At 40.5% G+C, this 14,391-nt stretch overlaps 1 protein-coding gene across 2 annotated transcripts in view; it reads right to left on the reverse strand.

Moving 5' to 3' along the window:
- ppp3ccb (protein phosphatase 3, catalytic subunit, gamma isozyme, b) overlaps positions 1-14,391 on the reverse strand; it is a 29,691-nt gene that overhangs the window by 13,841 nt on the left and 1,459 nt on the right. For both annotated transcript variants that reach the window (XM_056247922.1, XM_056247921.1), the window contains exons 2-3: positions 4,825-5,022; positions 3,644-3,768 (exon numbers count right to left, since the gene is read on the reverse strand). In XM_056247922.1, coding sequence (XP_056103897.1) covers positions 3,644-3,768; positions 4,825-5,022 — 323 coding nt within the window. The remainder of the gene's footprint in view (positions 1-3,643; positions 3,769-4,824; positions 5,023-14,391) is intronic.

A 14,391-nucleotide genomic window follows, 5' to 3' on the forward strand; every position in this document is an offset into this window, starting at 1 on the left:
TTTAAGAGGATTATACCTCCATTACTCCTGATATTTTATTAAAGGAATAGATCACACAAAAATGAAAATCCTTCTATTATCATAACAGACCACTAATATTGACAGTATGCAAATTTCCTTTATGCACGGAATACACTCTGTAAAGAATACTATATCGGATAATGCAATGGGGTTTACTTGTCCTTCCATTTCAAATAGTTCCATCAACAAATAAAATAAAATGTTCTTAACTCTAAGTACTCCAATCAAATGAGTTAAGACATTTTTACACAAAACTGAATGCCATTTTTTCCCCATGAATTAATTTGATTTTATATCTATTTTCAAGATTGTAAAATATGTTTTAAAATAGAAGGGTCTTGATGAACAAACTTTCAAAAACACTTTTCAACAGTAGCGTACCATTTATACAGTAAGAATACAGTAAGTAGTATGCTAGTATCCACAACTTTAGACTACCGCTAGCAGACAAGAATTTCCAAAACCGAATCTCACTCCAAACACACTGAACCGCAGACAAAGAACATTTTGCTACGTTAAGCAAGACTATGATTTCAATCTTTTCACATTCTCTTCTGATATCATCTCTCAACTAGCAAGCACTGAATATTGTTTTCTTGAAAAACATTGGCCTGTCTTGTCATAGGCATGCTATCCCATTAAACACCTGCAAGGCTTTTGGGTTCACACCTGGTTAGATTAATCACAGAACACCGCTGTATAACAGTGGACAGGATGTTTTCTCTATCCTCTCAGGAAAGATACGCTGCGTTTAGGTTACAGTTATCTTTAAAAAGGCCAGTCCTATAGTGAAAGAAATACTGAAAATAAAGCGTACTCCACACAGATCTGGATGTCGGGGTGGGGCGAAGTCTGGTGGCCTAACCTACAAAACGTTTGATGACTGCAGTGTCTCAGTCAGAGGGCATTAACAGGTGGTGTGGCGGATGACTGAAGTTCAGTCCTTTGTGGTCTGTGATGTCCAGGGAGGGAGTAGGAACTTAGCGTGGCCTTTATTGTGAAACACACATGCTCTCTTTCTATGCGTCTCAGGTGGCCCGCGGCCCTGAACCCTCAACTGTGTTTGATGGTATTGAGCAGCGGTGTGTCTGCTCTCTTATGCCGCCTCTTTTAACCATGACATTTCTCCCGTCCCTGAACTTTGCAACCAAAGCGAGATGCAGAGGTGGAAGCTTTTTGAGGACTCGCATTCGACGGCCCATTCAGAATGACAGCAGACATCAAGGCTAACGATATAAAAGACTGCAGCTGATAAACTGGACCAGAATTTTTCTCAAACCAATTTACGCGTAACCTCGATGTTGAGAAACGCTTTCTCTGGCCTACAGGATGACAGGATCAATAATCCTTTAATGCCATCTGCTTCATCATTGTGGTTGCTTTACAATGATGACACAGTGCTACAGGCCGAGGCGACATGCTGATTGCATCATCACAATGCATCCTGGTACAACAGAGGCTGTTTGAAAAGCACGGCCACATGGCATCTTCTGAAGGCCAAGTTACATTAAATGTGAACATCTTAAATGTTTACAATGTGCAAGATGTGTTCACAAAGCCTTAATTACAAAATACTTTTTATAGTGGATTACAAAGTGGTTTAAGGGTGTATTCACACCAGGAAAGTCCGATAGTTCACTTGCTTTGGTCCGGACCAAATTATTATTATTATTATTTTTTTGGTACGGTTCGCTTTCACACTGCTCTTTTTGCAAGTGAACCAAAATTTGTAAACAAAACCACACGTGTGCTAAGGTCGTCCATTCATTGGACAAGGATTCTCAAGTAGGGAAATCAGGAAGTGCAAAAAAGGCTCAGCATGGAGATATTTCGTACTGCAATATTTGTTATTTTACTAATTTTGTGTTATTCTGTACAAACGCAATATGAAGAAACTGCGCAGAAGACGGATAAGGTATAAAGTTTTCATTCATAGAGAGGGGCTATGTTCACACATTCAAATAATGAGATTCTTATTGTATATACTGCTAACAAGTGCTGTCAATGTTAACGCTTGCGATTAAGTTTGTCCAGTTTAACGCAGCATCATCCTTGTATATCGTTACATTATATGAACTGCAAAAGCTTTTTTTGCAACTATGCGCGATTAGACTAAAGAGTATGTGAATGTCCTGATGCACACACTCATTCATTCATTCCATTCCAATGACGCACACACACGACGCGCAGAAAGACGCGCAACAGTATCGTGTGGCCAGACAGCGCACCGGAATGGAATTCTCTTTCGCACTTGAACAACAATAACACAAACCATTATGCCAAAATCTCCGACTACGGAAGCCTGTTAACTCAAAGGCGCAGTGCTTTCTTGCAATTGGGTCGGTTCATGTTCACACCGTAAACGAACCGTACCAGAGTTCGTTTGGAACCGTACCGAGACCACCTCTTCAGCTGGGTCTCGGTTCGGTTGTTTGGTCCGCACCCGAGTTCGATTGCTGTATTCACACCTGCCCAAAAGGTCCGCACCAAGGGGGAAAACGAACTAGAGTTCGATTCAATCGAACCAAACAAGGCAGGTGTGAATACACCCTAAAACACAAACTAGCCTCTTTTAATTAAAACAATATTCTGGATTTAAAGTAGATTTGGCTATTGACAACATTTGTGGCATGCACCAAAATAAATTAACAAAAGTAAATTTTTAATTTAGACAAAATCTAAATCCCAAAATAAAGTCAGGGTAGTTCAATTTGGGTAACTGAACTGTTCAGGGTGTTATGTTTTCAGTAAAGTTTTTCGAATACTTTTTATGTTCCGCCTCTCAATGTTTCAGCCAAACAAATGTTATATAAGGCTACTTTAGCATCCTTTTTGATCACACTGCTGACATGTTTACCTGTAGTAGCTTTTCCATGATGTGTGCACAAAATAAATGTTGACATGGTCAAATGCATCACACGAGTTGAACATCATAAATTCAAATTCGATTTGTTTTGGCATTTAGACAAAATATATTTGGTTGTCAAAATGTCAGTGTATCACTATGGCATGCTGTTGATTACCAGAGAAAATAAGGTTTTGTCCACCAGTTAAAAAAATAAAATAACCAAAACTTTGTGCAGTACTTATAATGGAAGACAAGACATTCTGGACAATTTAAAAAGCATTAATCTGAAGCTAAACGTTTGTTAATGTGTTATGTTGATTTTTTTTCTTCATTTTTTTTGTTAGTAGCGGGAGAAGAACGTCTACGAATGTAACTTCTGCACATGCAGTTTTCCCCAAATAACCCTTGTGTTATATTTGTTCCAATGTGAAAATTACCATATTTACATGCTATGGGGGAAGTGAAAGATCACACCAGTCTCATGTTAGCAGGTATAAATGTAAATTCTAGTGACTGTAATTTCAATAATATGTGTGTATTTTAACTTTTCTTCATGTATAATGCCTTGGCAAATAGACTTTTTTGCAAACAGAGAAGCAAGTTTAAATGATTTTCTATGGTATTCGACAGCATGCCACTGATGCTGCTGATAGAGCTTAATATGTATTGAACTGTAGCATTCCATTAAATATGCTTATTTAGGCATAAAATAGAAGTTGTTGACCACTTAACCCTATTTTACATAAAGTGCGACCATTACAGAGTAACACTCACCTCAATACTGAAATAGCCTCGATCCACATAGTCTCCCAAAAATAGATAGCGTGTGTTTTGCGGGGAACCCCCCACCTCAAAAAGCTTCATCAGGTCGAAGAACTGCCCATGGACATCTCCACACACTGAAGATGGAGACAAAGCATAGAAAGACAAACACTTGAAAATGAAACAAAAACAGAATGACATCATCGGAAGTATGTTGCCAAACCAAAAACATTGGAAAACCTTGTGAAATGAAGAAATATCACATTGTGTCCATGCAAGTTCATCTTAAGGTGGAGGAAAAAAATTGGTAGCAGAAATGCTAAGATTTGAATAACTGATCTTAAAACCACTAAACGGAAGTGTACAAATAATAGGCCAACCCAAAACAGGAGAGTGAAAAATATTATTAGTGGTCACCCTAAACAGGATGTGGGCCAAACCAACATCATTTCCTCTTAAACCTCCACAAGGTAAAAAGTTGTAGAAAACAGCAAGCAGATTTTTTTTTTGCTTTTCTCTTGTAGGCCAATTATTACGCACACAGTGCGCGTTATGAAAAACATGAGTGTGCAAAGGGGGGGTTAAAGGGGGTTAGATGTGGATAGACATGCCCATTTATATCCACACACCTGTTTGTGTGTTTGCTCGAGTGTATGGCGAGTGTTGGGGGTTTCCTGTGGCCTCCGCCGGGGAATTAAAGTGTGGGGGTGTGTGCGAGAGAGTCTAGGATGCAACTGTTTCTCTGACCTTTATAGAGCAGCCACATTAGGTTGCTGTGGAAGACTAGCTCCATATGAAAATAATCACACTCTTCTCGCTGGCTTGAGGATTATGTTGAGGTCAAGACTAAACCTTAAAGATTAAGGATGACATCAGAGATGCCCTATCAAGTAACCGTAGAACCTTGAGGGTACTTTCATAATGTTCTTCATGATAAGAACCATAGCACTAGGAACCAACAAACTGACCTTGATCTAATTTGGCATCTAAGGAAGCAGGCATTTGGGCGAGCACCGTCAACAGTGGGCATCGTGTTTGTCTGTGATCGTACGGCACTAGGTGTATGGAAGAACCTGCGAGAACCACATCCTGGATGTAGATTCTGCTTGTGAATCACGACAGGTTTGTAGTGTCACCACCGCACAGTGAGTCATCAGAACAAGCAGCACACAGCTGAGTGAGCAATAGCCTACCTGTGATGGGGGCCTCCACTTCCAGCATGCACTTCTCCTGGCGGAGGATGTTGGCGCCGTCGTTGATGATGCGCAGGGCCAAGTCCTCCTCCAGACGGCCCTCTTTCACCAGGTGGCTCTTTAAAAGCTCCACCTTGGGCTTGCCGTCCTCGTACAGCTCTTTCATGGTGAGCCGCGTCGTGGGAGGGTACGGCACCGCTGCGGGAAAGAGGAGAAAGGAAGACTCAATTCTTTACTCTTGTTAGTCACAGGGAGACCCTACTGGCGAGTATTATACATTAGAAAAATACTAAGCAACTACAAGACGACATTATGTGTGTTTTTGACTGTACAAAATGGATTACAGCTTTGTGCCGGAGCACAGACCCAGACCCCATATTGATTTGGAGCTACCCGTTAGAACGTCGCAACAAATGTCTAAATTTAAAGCAGCATGTTTACAGTCACGACCATGCAGAGTCAATAACAGTGTGGGTGAAGTCTCAGAGTCTCTCATAGGATCCGAGACCGGGGGTGTCTCCAAGTTAAGGAAGTGCAGCTCCTTCACAAATTCAAAGCCAGATGGTGTGTGATAAAAGTGCTGAACCATAAACAGAAAGGTGTTACTCCAAATATAAATATCTCAGCCCAAGATTTTCTGATCCACTTTCAGGCTTCCATCAAAAGTAACTCAAAGCTTCTATCTATATTGTTCAAACTAGATTTTTAAATGTTCAGAACCTGAACCAGCCTAATTATTCAAGATTTTAAGACTTACTGTGCGTTCACACCGGACGCGAATAGCGCGTCAAATTCGCGTCTACCGCGTCTAGTTTGACGCTTGACCACTTTGTGTTAATTCGCGTGTCAATGGCGAAATTGACGCGCGTAAAAACAAAAGTTTGAAGCGAAATTTACGCGCGTCAGAGGCGAAATCCGGAGGCGAAAGTTTCGAAACCCGTTGGCGGCCATCTTTTTAGATGTTTATCGAGCATTAGCATTAGCATTATTCGAGAGAGTCACCGCTCGTATATGCTCTGGAGAGCAGAAGCAGCTCCGTAGGGGACATCGTCGCTGTACTCGGGTCCACCAGAACCTCCGGAGGGTTTCAGGAGTTTCACAATTTGCTCCAGGAGCTAGGTTTGGTGGACCTAATGGTGAGGACGCTGATGAGGACAGCGTAGGCCGTATAAGCCCTCGGCCTCGAGTGGTCTAGCTATGCCTGTCGAGCCCGCGCTCTACAGCCCGGCGCGAGGTTCACCCTCGCCCGCATCCACCTAATCTGTCATTTATTTTTGTTTTGATAATAAATGAAGCCAGCCTCCAAAAGTGATTAATCTGTCCTGTGATTTTTCTCTCTCTCTCACACATCACTGTCCAGACACGAACTTATATGTTGGTTGTCTTTACATTATAATAATATTTCATATAATCTAGATATGGAATAAATAGCATTCAATGCAAAATGAATATGTCTCATATATTGAAATCAAGTTTTATGTGATAAAATATTTGCTTTGTTGTGCATTAGAACCACAGTCATATATTACAAAATAATTTATTGAAGCATCCAGATACTTCACCACGTGACAGCAGCAAGCAGCTAGGCTCCTGATTGGTTAACGCGGCGCGAATTGACGCAGAAGTTCAGATTTTTCAACTCGGGCGGCAGACGCGAATTCGCGTCAAACGCGTGAATGCACAAATAGCACTAACTAAATCATTCGCGCGTAACGCGCTTAACGCGCCAGACGCTCAATTCGCGCCATTCGCGCGAACTTGACGCGCGAATGAGGCGTATTCGCGTCTACCGCGCCGCGCTCTACGCCTCATTCGCGCCGCAGGATTTTTTACGCGCGTACCGCGTCTTTGCATTGACTTAACATTGAAATCACTCGCGCCTGACGCGCTATTCGCGTCCGGTGTGAACGCACCTTAAGTGTTGGAAAAATATGCAGTTTTGCACATCACTATTGCTTGCCTGTGCAAAACTCGCCACAATGTTGCTAGGGTGTTCTGGGTGGTTGCCATGGCATTGCTATGGTTGCTGTTCTGAGTAGCTGCTAAGGTGTTCTGAAAAAGTCAACATGATTTATTTTCTTCTGTTTTATTGTCCACCAGCCAAAAACCGTACAATAACCCACACGATTTGAGGTATCGTTCATTGTCACAGCATAAAGGGTGCGGTATGGGTTACATGCTAATGTTTAATACTAAGCATTATGGATTTTGAAAACACCAAACCCTAAAATTATTTTTTTCCCCTAAATGTCACGATGCAAGGGTGTTCTGGGTAGAAGCCATGCCATTGCTATACAGTTGCTAAACTGTTCTGAGTTGCTCATAGGTGGCTTATTAAATAGAGGCCACTCCATCTTCTAAAGTTGTGCATCTTTGGAAGCAGAGCCGCTCACAAAGTTACAAAAAATGCTGAGCGAGAGTGAACCTGAGTGCTGAACACTGAGGGGTGGGGCAGCATATATTTTCTAAATTTTTTCTCTTTTGGCAAAAAACTGAAGCTACCATTTTCGTCCGATAATTCTCTGTGGTCTAAATTTTGGTGCACCCCTATTAAGCAGCAATAACCTTAATCTCAATATAGTGTTGGTAACACATTATGAAAGTTAGCATTATGGTTTGTCACGATCGGATCAATTTGTGATTTTTCTGATACTCTATTAATTTTCTTGATCGGTGACTGTGAATAAATTGACCAATGACATTGTTGCATGGCATGATTTGCATTTAACTGGTTTAAGAAAAAAAAAAAAAACGAACGCAAAAACAATACTAGCACGTGATGCAACACTAATAAGCATTGCTTCAATTCTTTCCCTGAATACAGGGAAATTAAACTGATGTGTGAAACTTGGTTGCAAGACGACAATCTATTACTCAATTCATTACGATAACTCAAAACATACAGTTTGCAATGAGGTTGTCTGAAAAGTGCAATGCCAAGCTGCCTTTCAGAAACTAAAAGTGAAACATATGCACGGTAAAACGGTTACATTTATTGGTCTGAATTTGGGACTCTCCCACAAAGCTATGTGGGTTATCAGAACACATATGGCCACAGCTGGTCCCGTCCCTTCCCCCAACCAACGCGCACAGGCCTTGTTAAGAAGACATGAAGCCCTTGCCGTTGTGGAGAAGACAGCTTAAACAAACCCTTGACAACCTGGGGGCTGGGATTTTACATTCAGACACCGTGCGCATGGGCGAGCGGCATGCAAACAAATGCCTGCTGGAATTGCTCTGCAACCCCCCGAGCCTTGAGCTATTTTCAGTTGCAGAAATTCCACAACATTCAAACCAGTTTAAGAGGAGTGGGGAAGTTACGTCCTGAAGTTAGGGTGGGGTAGAAGGCCAGCTGTTGGCATCGATACGGAATCCTCTCCGCTAGGGTCACAGGCCAGGTTGGCACGACTCGCTCTTCAAAAGAATGTGGGTCTGGCCGACGGCCACAGCTTTCAGCGCTGGGACCACAGGCATGATAGACCACAATAAAGCTTCGAGCTCAGATGACAGGAGGAACCTTCCAGGGACTCCAATAGCAGAATTAGGATCAATTTGGGTTTACAAAATCAACGATTTTTCGATGACTTCGGAGTCTGCTCAGGCAAAAATAGTCGGGGTGTTGGTCTTGTTGCATGCCAGTATGAGGAAGAGAAACAAGGTGAATCTTTCATGCTTGACAGAATAAAGGAAGGACACCTGCTCATTTGCCTATATTAACTAAAGCCGTAACTGGCCTATTATCTGGATTGAGAGTTGAGTTCACTCTTCTGCAGCAGCGGCGGCGAAAATGTGTAACCTCTCAGTGTTGTGCATTTGCATGTGAAAATTAAGCCCTCAGGGCGGGAGGGGGATTTTACTATCAAAGTACCAACATACTGAGTATATGATCTCAAAACCTAACCCAATGAAGGCCCACTTAAAAGGAGGTCAGTTTTCAAGAACAAAAACGGTGCTTTTGAACTTGGTCATTTCATAGCTGTCCAACCATAAAAAGTGTAAAGATGCATTGCATTCAAAGATGCATTTGAAACCAAATGTATTTGGATTCTGTAATCTTAAAGGAATAGTTCAACCAAAAAATGAAAATCCGGTGATCATTTACTCACCCTCATCGTTCCAAAGATGTATGAATAACTTTTTTCTGTAGAACATAACATTTTGAAAAATATTTTCAATCTTTTCACTAATGGAAGTCAGTGGGGTCTAACGTGGTTGTTTTGGACCTCACTGGCTTATTGTTTAGACAAAGAGATTTGAAACATTACTGAAAATATCTTCATTTTTTATGCAGAACCAAATAAGTTGGTGATTAAAGGATGATAGAATTTTTTATTTATGGATGGACTAGCCTATCCCTTTAAGAATCATTTAGACTAGACCGCATGTACATTAATAAGGAAGCTAGAAAAGTCGTTACTTCCTGTGTCAGCCTTATCTGTGGTTTTATCGCACTAACCGTCTTTTGACTGAATATTAGAGAACATTTTAGGTAAGAAATCTCATGGACTTGTTCTGGGCAAGGATGACGAGAGCTATCTTGGGAGGTACAAGCGAACCTAGAGAGACGCCGTTGTGTGAGACGGGCCCGAGGTCCGTTAATCATGCATGAGGACAGAATAATTACACAAGCAGGGTGACGTTGACCCTGACAGCTCTAGTTTCTATCTGTAAATAAGCCAAAAGGTCAAAACATCAAATTTACCAGCAGCCTGACAGGGGTCCAAAACTTTATAGCATCAGCTGCATAACTCATTTCCAGACGACATGCATTAGATGGTGATTTGATTTCATGTTGTTGAATGTTGATAGGAGATGCTCCAGTCAACCAGCCATCAAAAAGTCAACCGACCGGTTGCCGATCGTGCGCTCAAAACAAAAACAAAAAGTTCTGATTGATGGCGTTTTTTTGTGTGGCTGATCTCTGTTCTGGACTTGTACACAAACTGCTTTGTAATATTTCCACACAAATTACATTTTGGGAAATTATTGCAAAGTCTATAACCATGACGTTAGACTTTGTTTACAGTAGAATCATTTGTTTACATATACATATTTTTTTCCTGAGTGCAATATTTGACAAATTATAGTAATTTAATTGAGAATACTATGGGCTAGTTTTTTGTATTTTTGACTATCGAACATTTTACAGAAGGGATGGGAATAATTTGTTTACAAAGGTTTTCTAGTGCTGTTTTTGACAGAAGTTTGCATTTAGATACTTTTATTATAATGTCATATTTGCTTGTATTCTGCACAGTTCACCTTACAGCAGAGCAGTGATTTGTTTTTTTTTTCTACTTGAATGCTTCAGTTTTAAATAATAAATACCCTTTCCAACTATATGTTTCAATTAGTAATATATCAATATCATATTGACATTGTAAAACGGAGTTAGTAAAATATAAGACATTTACAAACACATTTTTGAATAATGCAAAATATCGTCTGATTATCGTTATCGGCAAAATCCCAAAAAATATCGAGATATCATTTGTCAATATCGCAGACCCCTACCAGCAATATATTTTTATATAGCATGTTAAAATTGTCACTTTTTGAGGGTGAGCAAAAACGCACCGTTTTTGTGTCTGTACCTTTAAATGCAAATGAGCTGCTGCTCCAGTCACAGAGGGCGGAGCTTCAAGAGCTCCTGTGTGTTTGTGTGTTAGCAGCTCCGATTACCTCACACAGACACACACTGGAATTTTAAAAAAGTTTTGCCTTATGTTCAAACCGGAGTCAGACAATGATGGAGAGACTCAAGAAGAAGTGACAACATGTAGAATGCAACAGTACATTTCTGAATGGTTAGTTGATGAATTTATATGTCCTAATGTGGAGTTAACTATGTTCTAGTCATTGATTAGCATATTCTGTCATGATAATCTATAAACCGCATTCCCGGGGGCGGGGTTTATGTAAATTCCCATTTCCTTATAACAAAAAATAAATAAACCGTGAAAATGATCGTGCGTCCCTAGTTTTGATGTCTCCCCACAACCAGCAACAAAAAAAGCAACCAAACTTGAATTGCTCTTTCATGCCAACCTTACAAGCTTTCAACTGACTGCTGGTCCATGTTTAAATACACAGCACCACAACTGCTGCACTGTCTGCCGTTCTCAGCAGGGGAAAGTGAGAAAAGACTTGCGTGGAAACGTCTAGCAACTAATCAAAGCTTTTAAAGGCACTTAACCTCAGCTTTCCTCCGCCTCCGTGGTATTGTTCCAAGCAAGGCTCGGCTGATGAGTGCGGAGTAGAAAAGTGCCGCTGCGATCCTTGATTCCCCACGCTCCGTGCTTTAGCTGTGGGAGGACTCATCAAGACACGGCCTTGGCGAGAACCTCAACTCCCACTCAGCACTTCAATCATGCTGGAGTTCAATTCTCACAAAGATTATAGTTCTTTTAAAGACAAGCTTTAGTTATTTTACCTTCCAAACAATTTTTTTCTGGACGAAACAACAGACGAGCATGGAAAATGTTTCTTTTTACACTCAAGACTGAATTCACCTTTCATCGGCCAGAAAAAGAAATGCTTAGCCAGAACATCTCAAGGTGGTATCAGAATACGGGCGCAACAACAGCACTCAATGCTTGATTGGTCATTGGGTAGCAGTGGTTTCAAAGTGCTAACAATTAACAATAGAGTGCAACAGTCAGGTTCTGGAAGAACAAAAACTCACGTTCATTTTCTCCACAGGGAAATTGACAGTATAACTTATAAACCTTTAAAGACAGACCTAAGATGAGGACCGAGGTTGTTAATTGACGGTATACATTTTTGTTGAATCCATACGTTTGCATTATTTCAACTTACTCTTAAAATAACGGTTTAAAAGCTGAATTCCTGGTGAGAAACTACATTACCCATGATCCTCTACAGAAAATGTCACCAATCAGAGTTGCAGAGAGAGTTGCTCTATGCAAGGATTTTGATCGTGCCACTACAGTTTTGTACCACGGGTTTTTTTTTTTTGTCTGATTTATAAATACTTTTTCACCTTGTATCTAGTTGGCTTGGTTCATGGCTTATAACGCTTTAACAAAGACTTTTTAAAAATCCCTATGGGAAAAATGAATGGAAAAACGCCACTGAAAACATGGGCAGGCACTAATGCACTCTATTAACACTTGCATCATTCCACAGACAATGTTCCCTCTCCGCTGTCTTTTTTTGTTGAATAAATCTCAAGTTTCAAGTAGGCTTGCTACGATAGTCGGTGTTACCAGTGTTCAGAAGCAACACCGATTACATCTCTTGCAAAACTTTCAACCTTCCGCAACATGGATGTCTGACCACCGAGGCCTACAAATAAAACATTTTTTCAGACAGCCTGCAATTAAACATATGTGTTGTGTAGAGTAAAATCCAGGTGTTGGAGTGCTTAAACTGAAAAGAGGCATTCAGTGAAACCTGGAACTAATTTGAAGCTGAAATGCTCCTGTTCCTGCAAAACGGGGATCACAGATTCTAGACAGAAACAGGCTTCGGCTCTTTTTAATGAGGAGGGGTTTTTTTTGTCTGTGGCGATTTAGATTGCTGAATGGTCGGTCTTGGGAAGGAAGATGCAAGTCATTACGGATCCAGAACTAGACTACTAGAGAGCCCAGTGCTATCAGCTCATTACAGAGACCTAGACGTCTAATTGAGCCCGATCAGACAAAACACATCGAGCTGACAGCAGCACATAAAAGACTGAGAGGAGAGAACACGCTATATATGTCAGCGGACACACTAGTTTTAATCAAAAACAAGACCAAGTTCCCCAGGTGCTTCTATACCCATGAAGCTACGGACCAAATGATCCAATTAGCGTATTACTCTACTGTGTCTCACTCCTTTGATATAAGAAACTCCCACGAGCCCTTGATAGGGAGCTGATACACCACGTAACCAGAGGTCAATCCTTTCTTGAGTTTAAAGATTATTTGTATGAGGTTAATTGGGATCACACGGATAACTTCAATTAGTTTAGTTCTATCTCAGTCAAGGGAGCAAGGTAAAGTAAGTGACACAGATTTTGAGCATAGCGTTTTCTGAACTAAACTGTCTCAAGACCACTGACGTTGCCTAAATCCCAAGGAAGGACGGAAGCAAGAGGATGAAAGCAAATGCACTACAATAATATGATGAATTAATATTAGCAGAGTCAGTATTGTGCATGTAAACCTCTACAGTCTTTCTGAAAAAGTGGCTTTTAAGCTCACCAAAATATTTTAACATTAAAAAAGTTAGATGAATCTCTCATTTTAAGATGTAGGCCTATGTATGTATGTATGTATATATATATATATATATATATATATATATATATATATATATTACATATAAAGTAAAAAAAAAGAAGTCATTTCTTATTTTAAGATTTATATTTATGTATATTAAGTGTAACCAGAAAGACCACCAAAATCTGTTTACATTTTAAAAAGTTAGATAAATCTATACATACAAAATCCTTTTAAATTTTAAAAAGGTTGCTGTGAAATATATATATATATAAACACACACACACCCACGGCCGCATTAACAATAGGGCTAGGCGGGGCTAAAGCCCCGGGGCCCGAGCAAGGAGGGGGCCCGTGATTGGCTGTGGAGTAGATACTAGCCATCTGATTGCCAAAGCCTTACCACACAACGCCCCCCACAAATTAGCCCTGTTATTTAGTGGCGCTTTGCCGTATATACCATGCATTATCATGGAATCATTATCATTAATATTATGACCGTTCGCAAAGACCCGCCTTTTTTAGTTACTGTGTGACAAGCCAGGCGGCTCTCATGAGTCACGCACATCATGTTCTCACTCAAGCAGTGAAAAATACATTGCGGGGCAAAGACTAACGTTACACCGAGTGACTACGAGAGAGAGTTCAGAGCAGCTTACTGTTGATATGAAACAAAGTCTCAACTTTCAAATATTGTCATTTAACTAATAAACAACAGCCTACCGTTTTCAAGTTCAAGTCCAACGACGTTAATCTACTGACAGCTTTGTTGTCGGACAAAATTGCGTATTCGGCGTTATGATTGGCCAGTTCGCCTGTCAATCAAACCCCCGTGGGCAGCAGGGCATGGTGAATTGAAACGTCACGTTTTAATTTGATATACATTTATTCTTATTTAACTTGTGAACGATCTACCTGCTGCTGCACGTAGGCCTATCAGATGGCTGCCTGCGCCTTATTAGAATATACGCATCAACCAATCAATCGCATCCACTCTTCACTTCATTCTAGTCTATTCTTAAAACACATGCGTCATCATCGACCCCACAAATTTTCGGTAAGTTTGATTATTAACTTGATGGATGTATGATATTGCTTTTTGTGTTTGATCAAACTCTATTTTCGCCTAAATGGCCTAAAATATGTACATTTTCCTGCGCCATCATGATGTAAGTTTATAATTTAAACGCATTTTTAAGCATTGTGGTTTGGGTACAAATTATTTTAAACTGCTCAGGCACAGTAAGCAGCGGGAGAGAATTCATTTTGGTTTTGAGACCATGGTGAACTTGAGACGGTTTTGCACAGCGCACTTGAGTTCCGACCCTGAGGTCTTAAA

This window comes from Rhinichthys klamathensis, unplaced genomic scaffold (assembly GCF_029890125.1).
Source record: "Rhinichthys klamathensis goyatoka isolate OS25496 unplaced genomic scaffold, OSU_Roscu_1.1 h1tg000050l_1, whole genome shotgun sequence".
In the NCBI taxonomy this organism is placed as follows: Eukaryota; Metazoa; Chordata; class Actinopteri; order Cypriniformes; family Leuciscidae; genus Rhinichthys; species Rhinichthys klamathensis.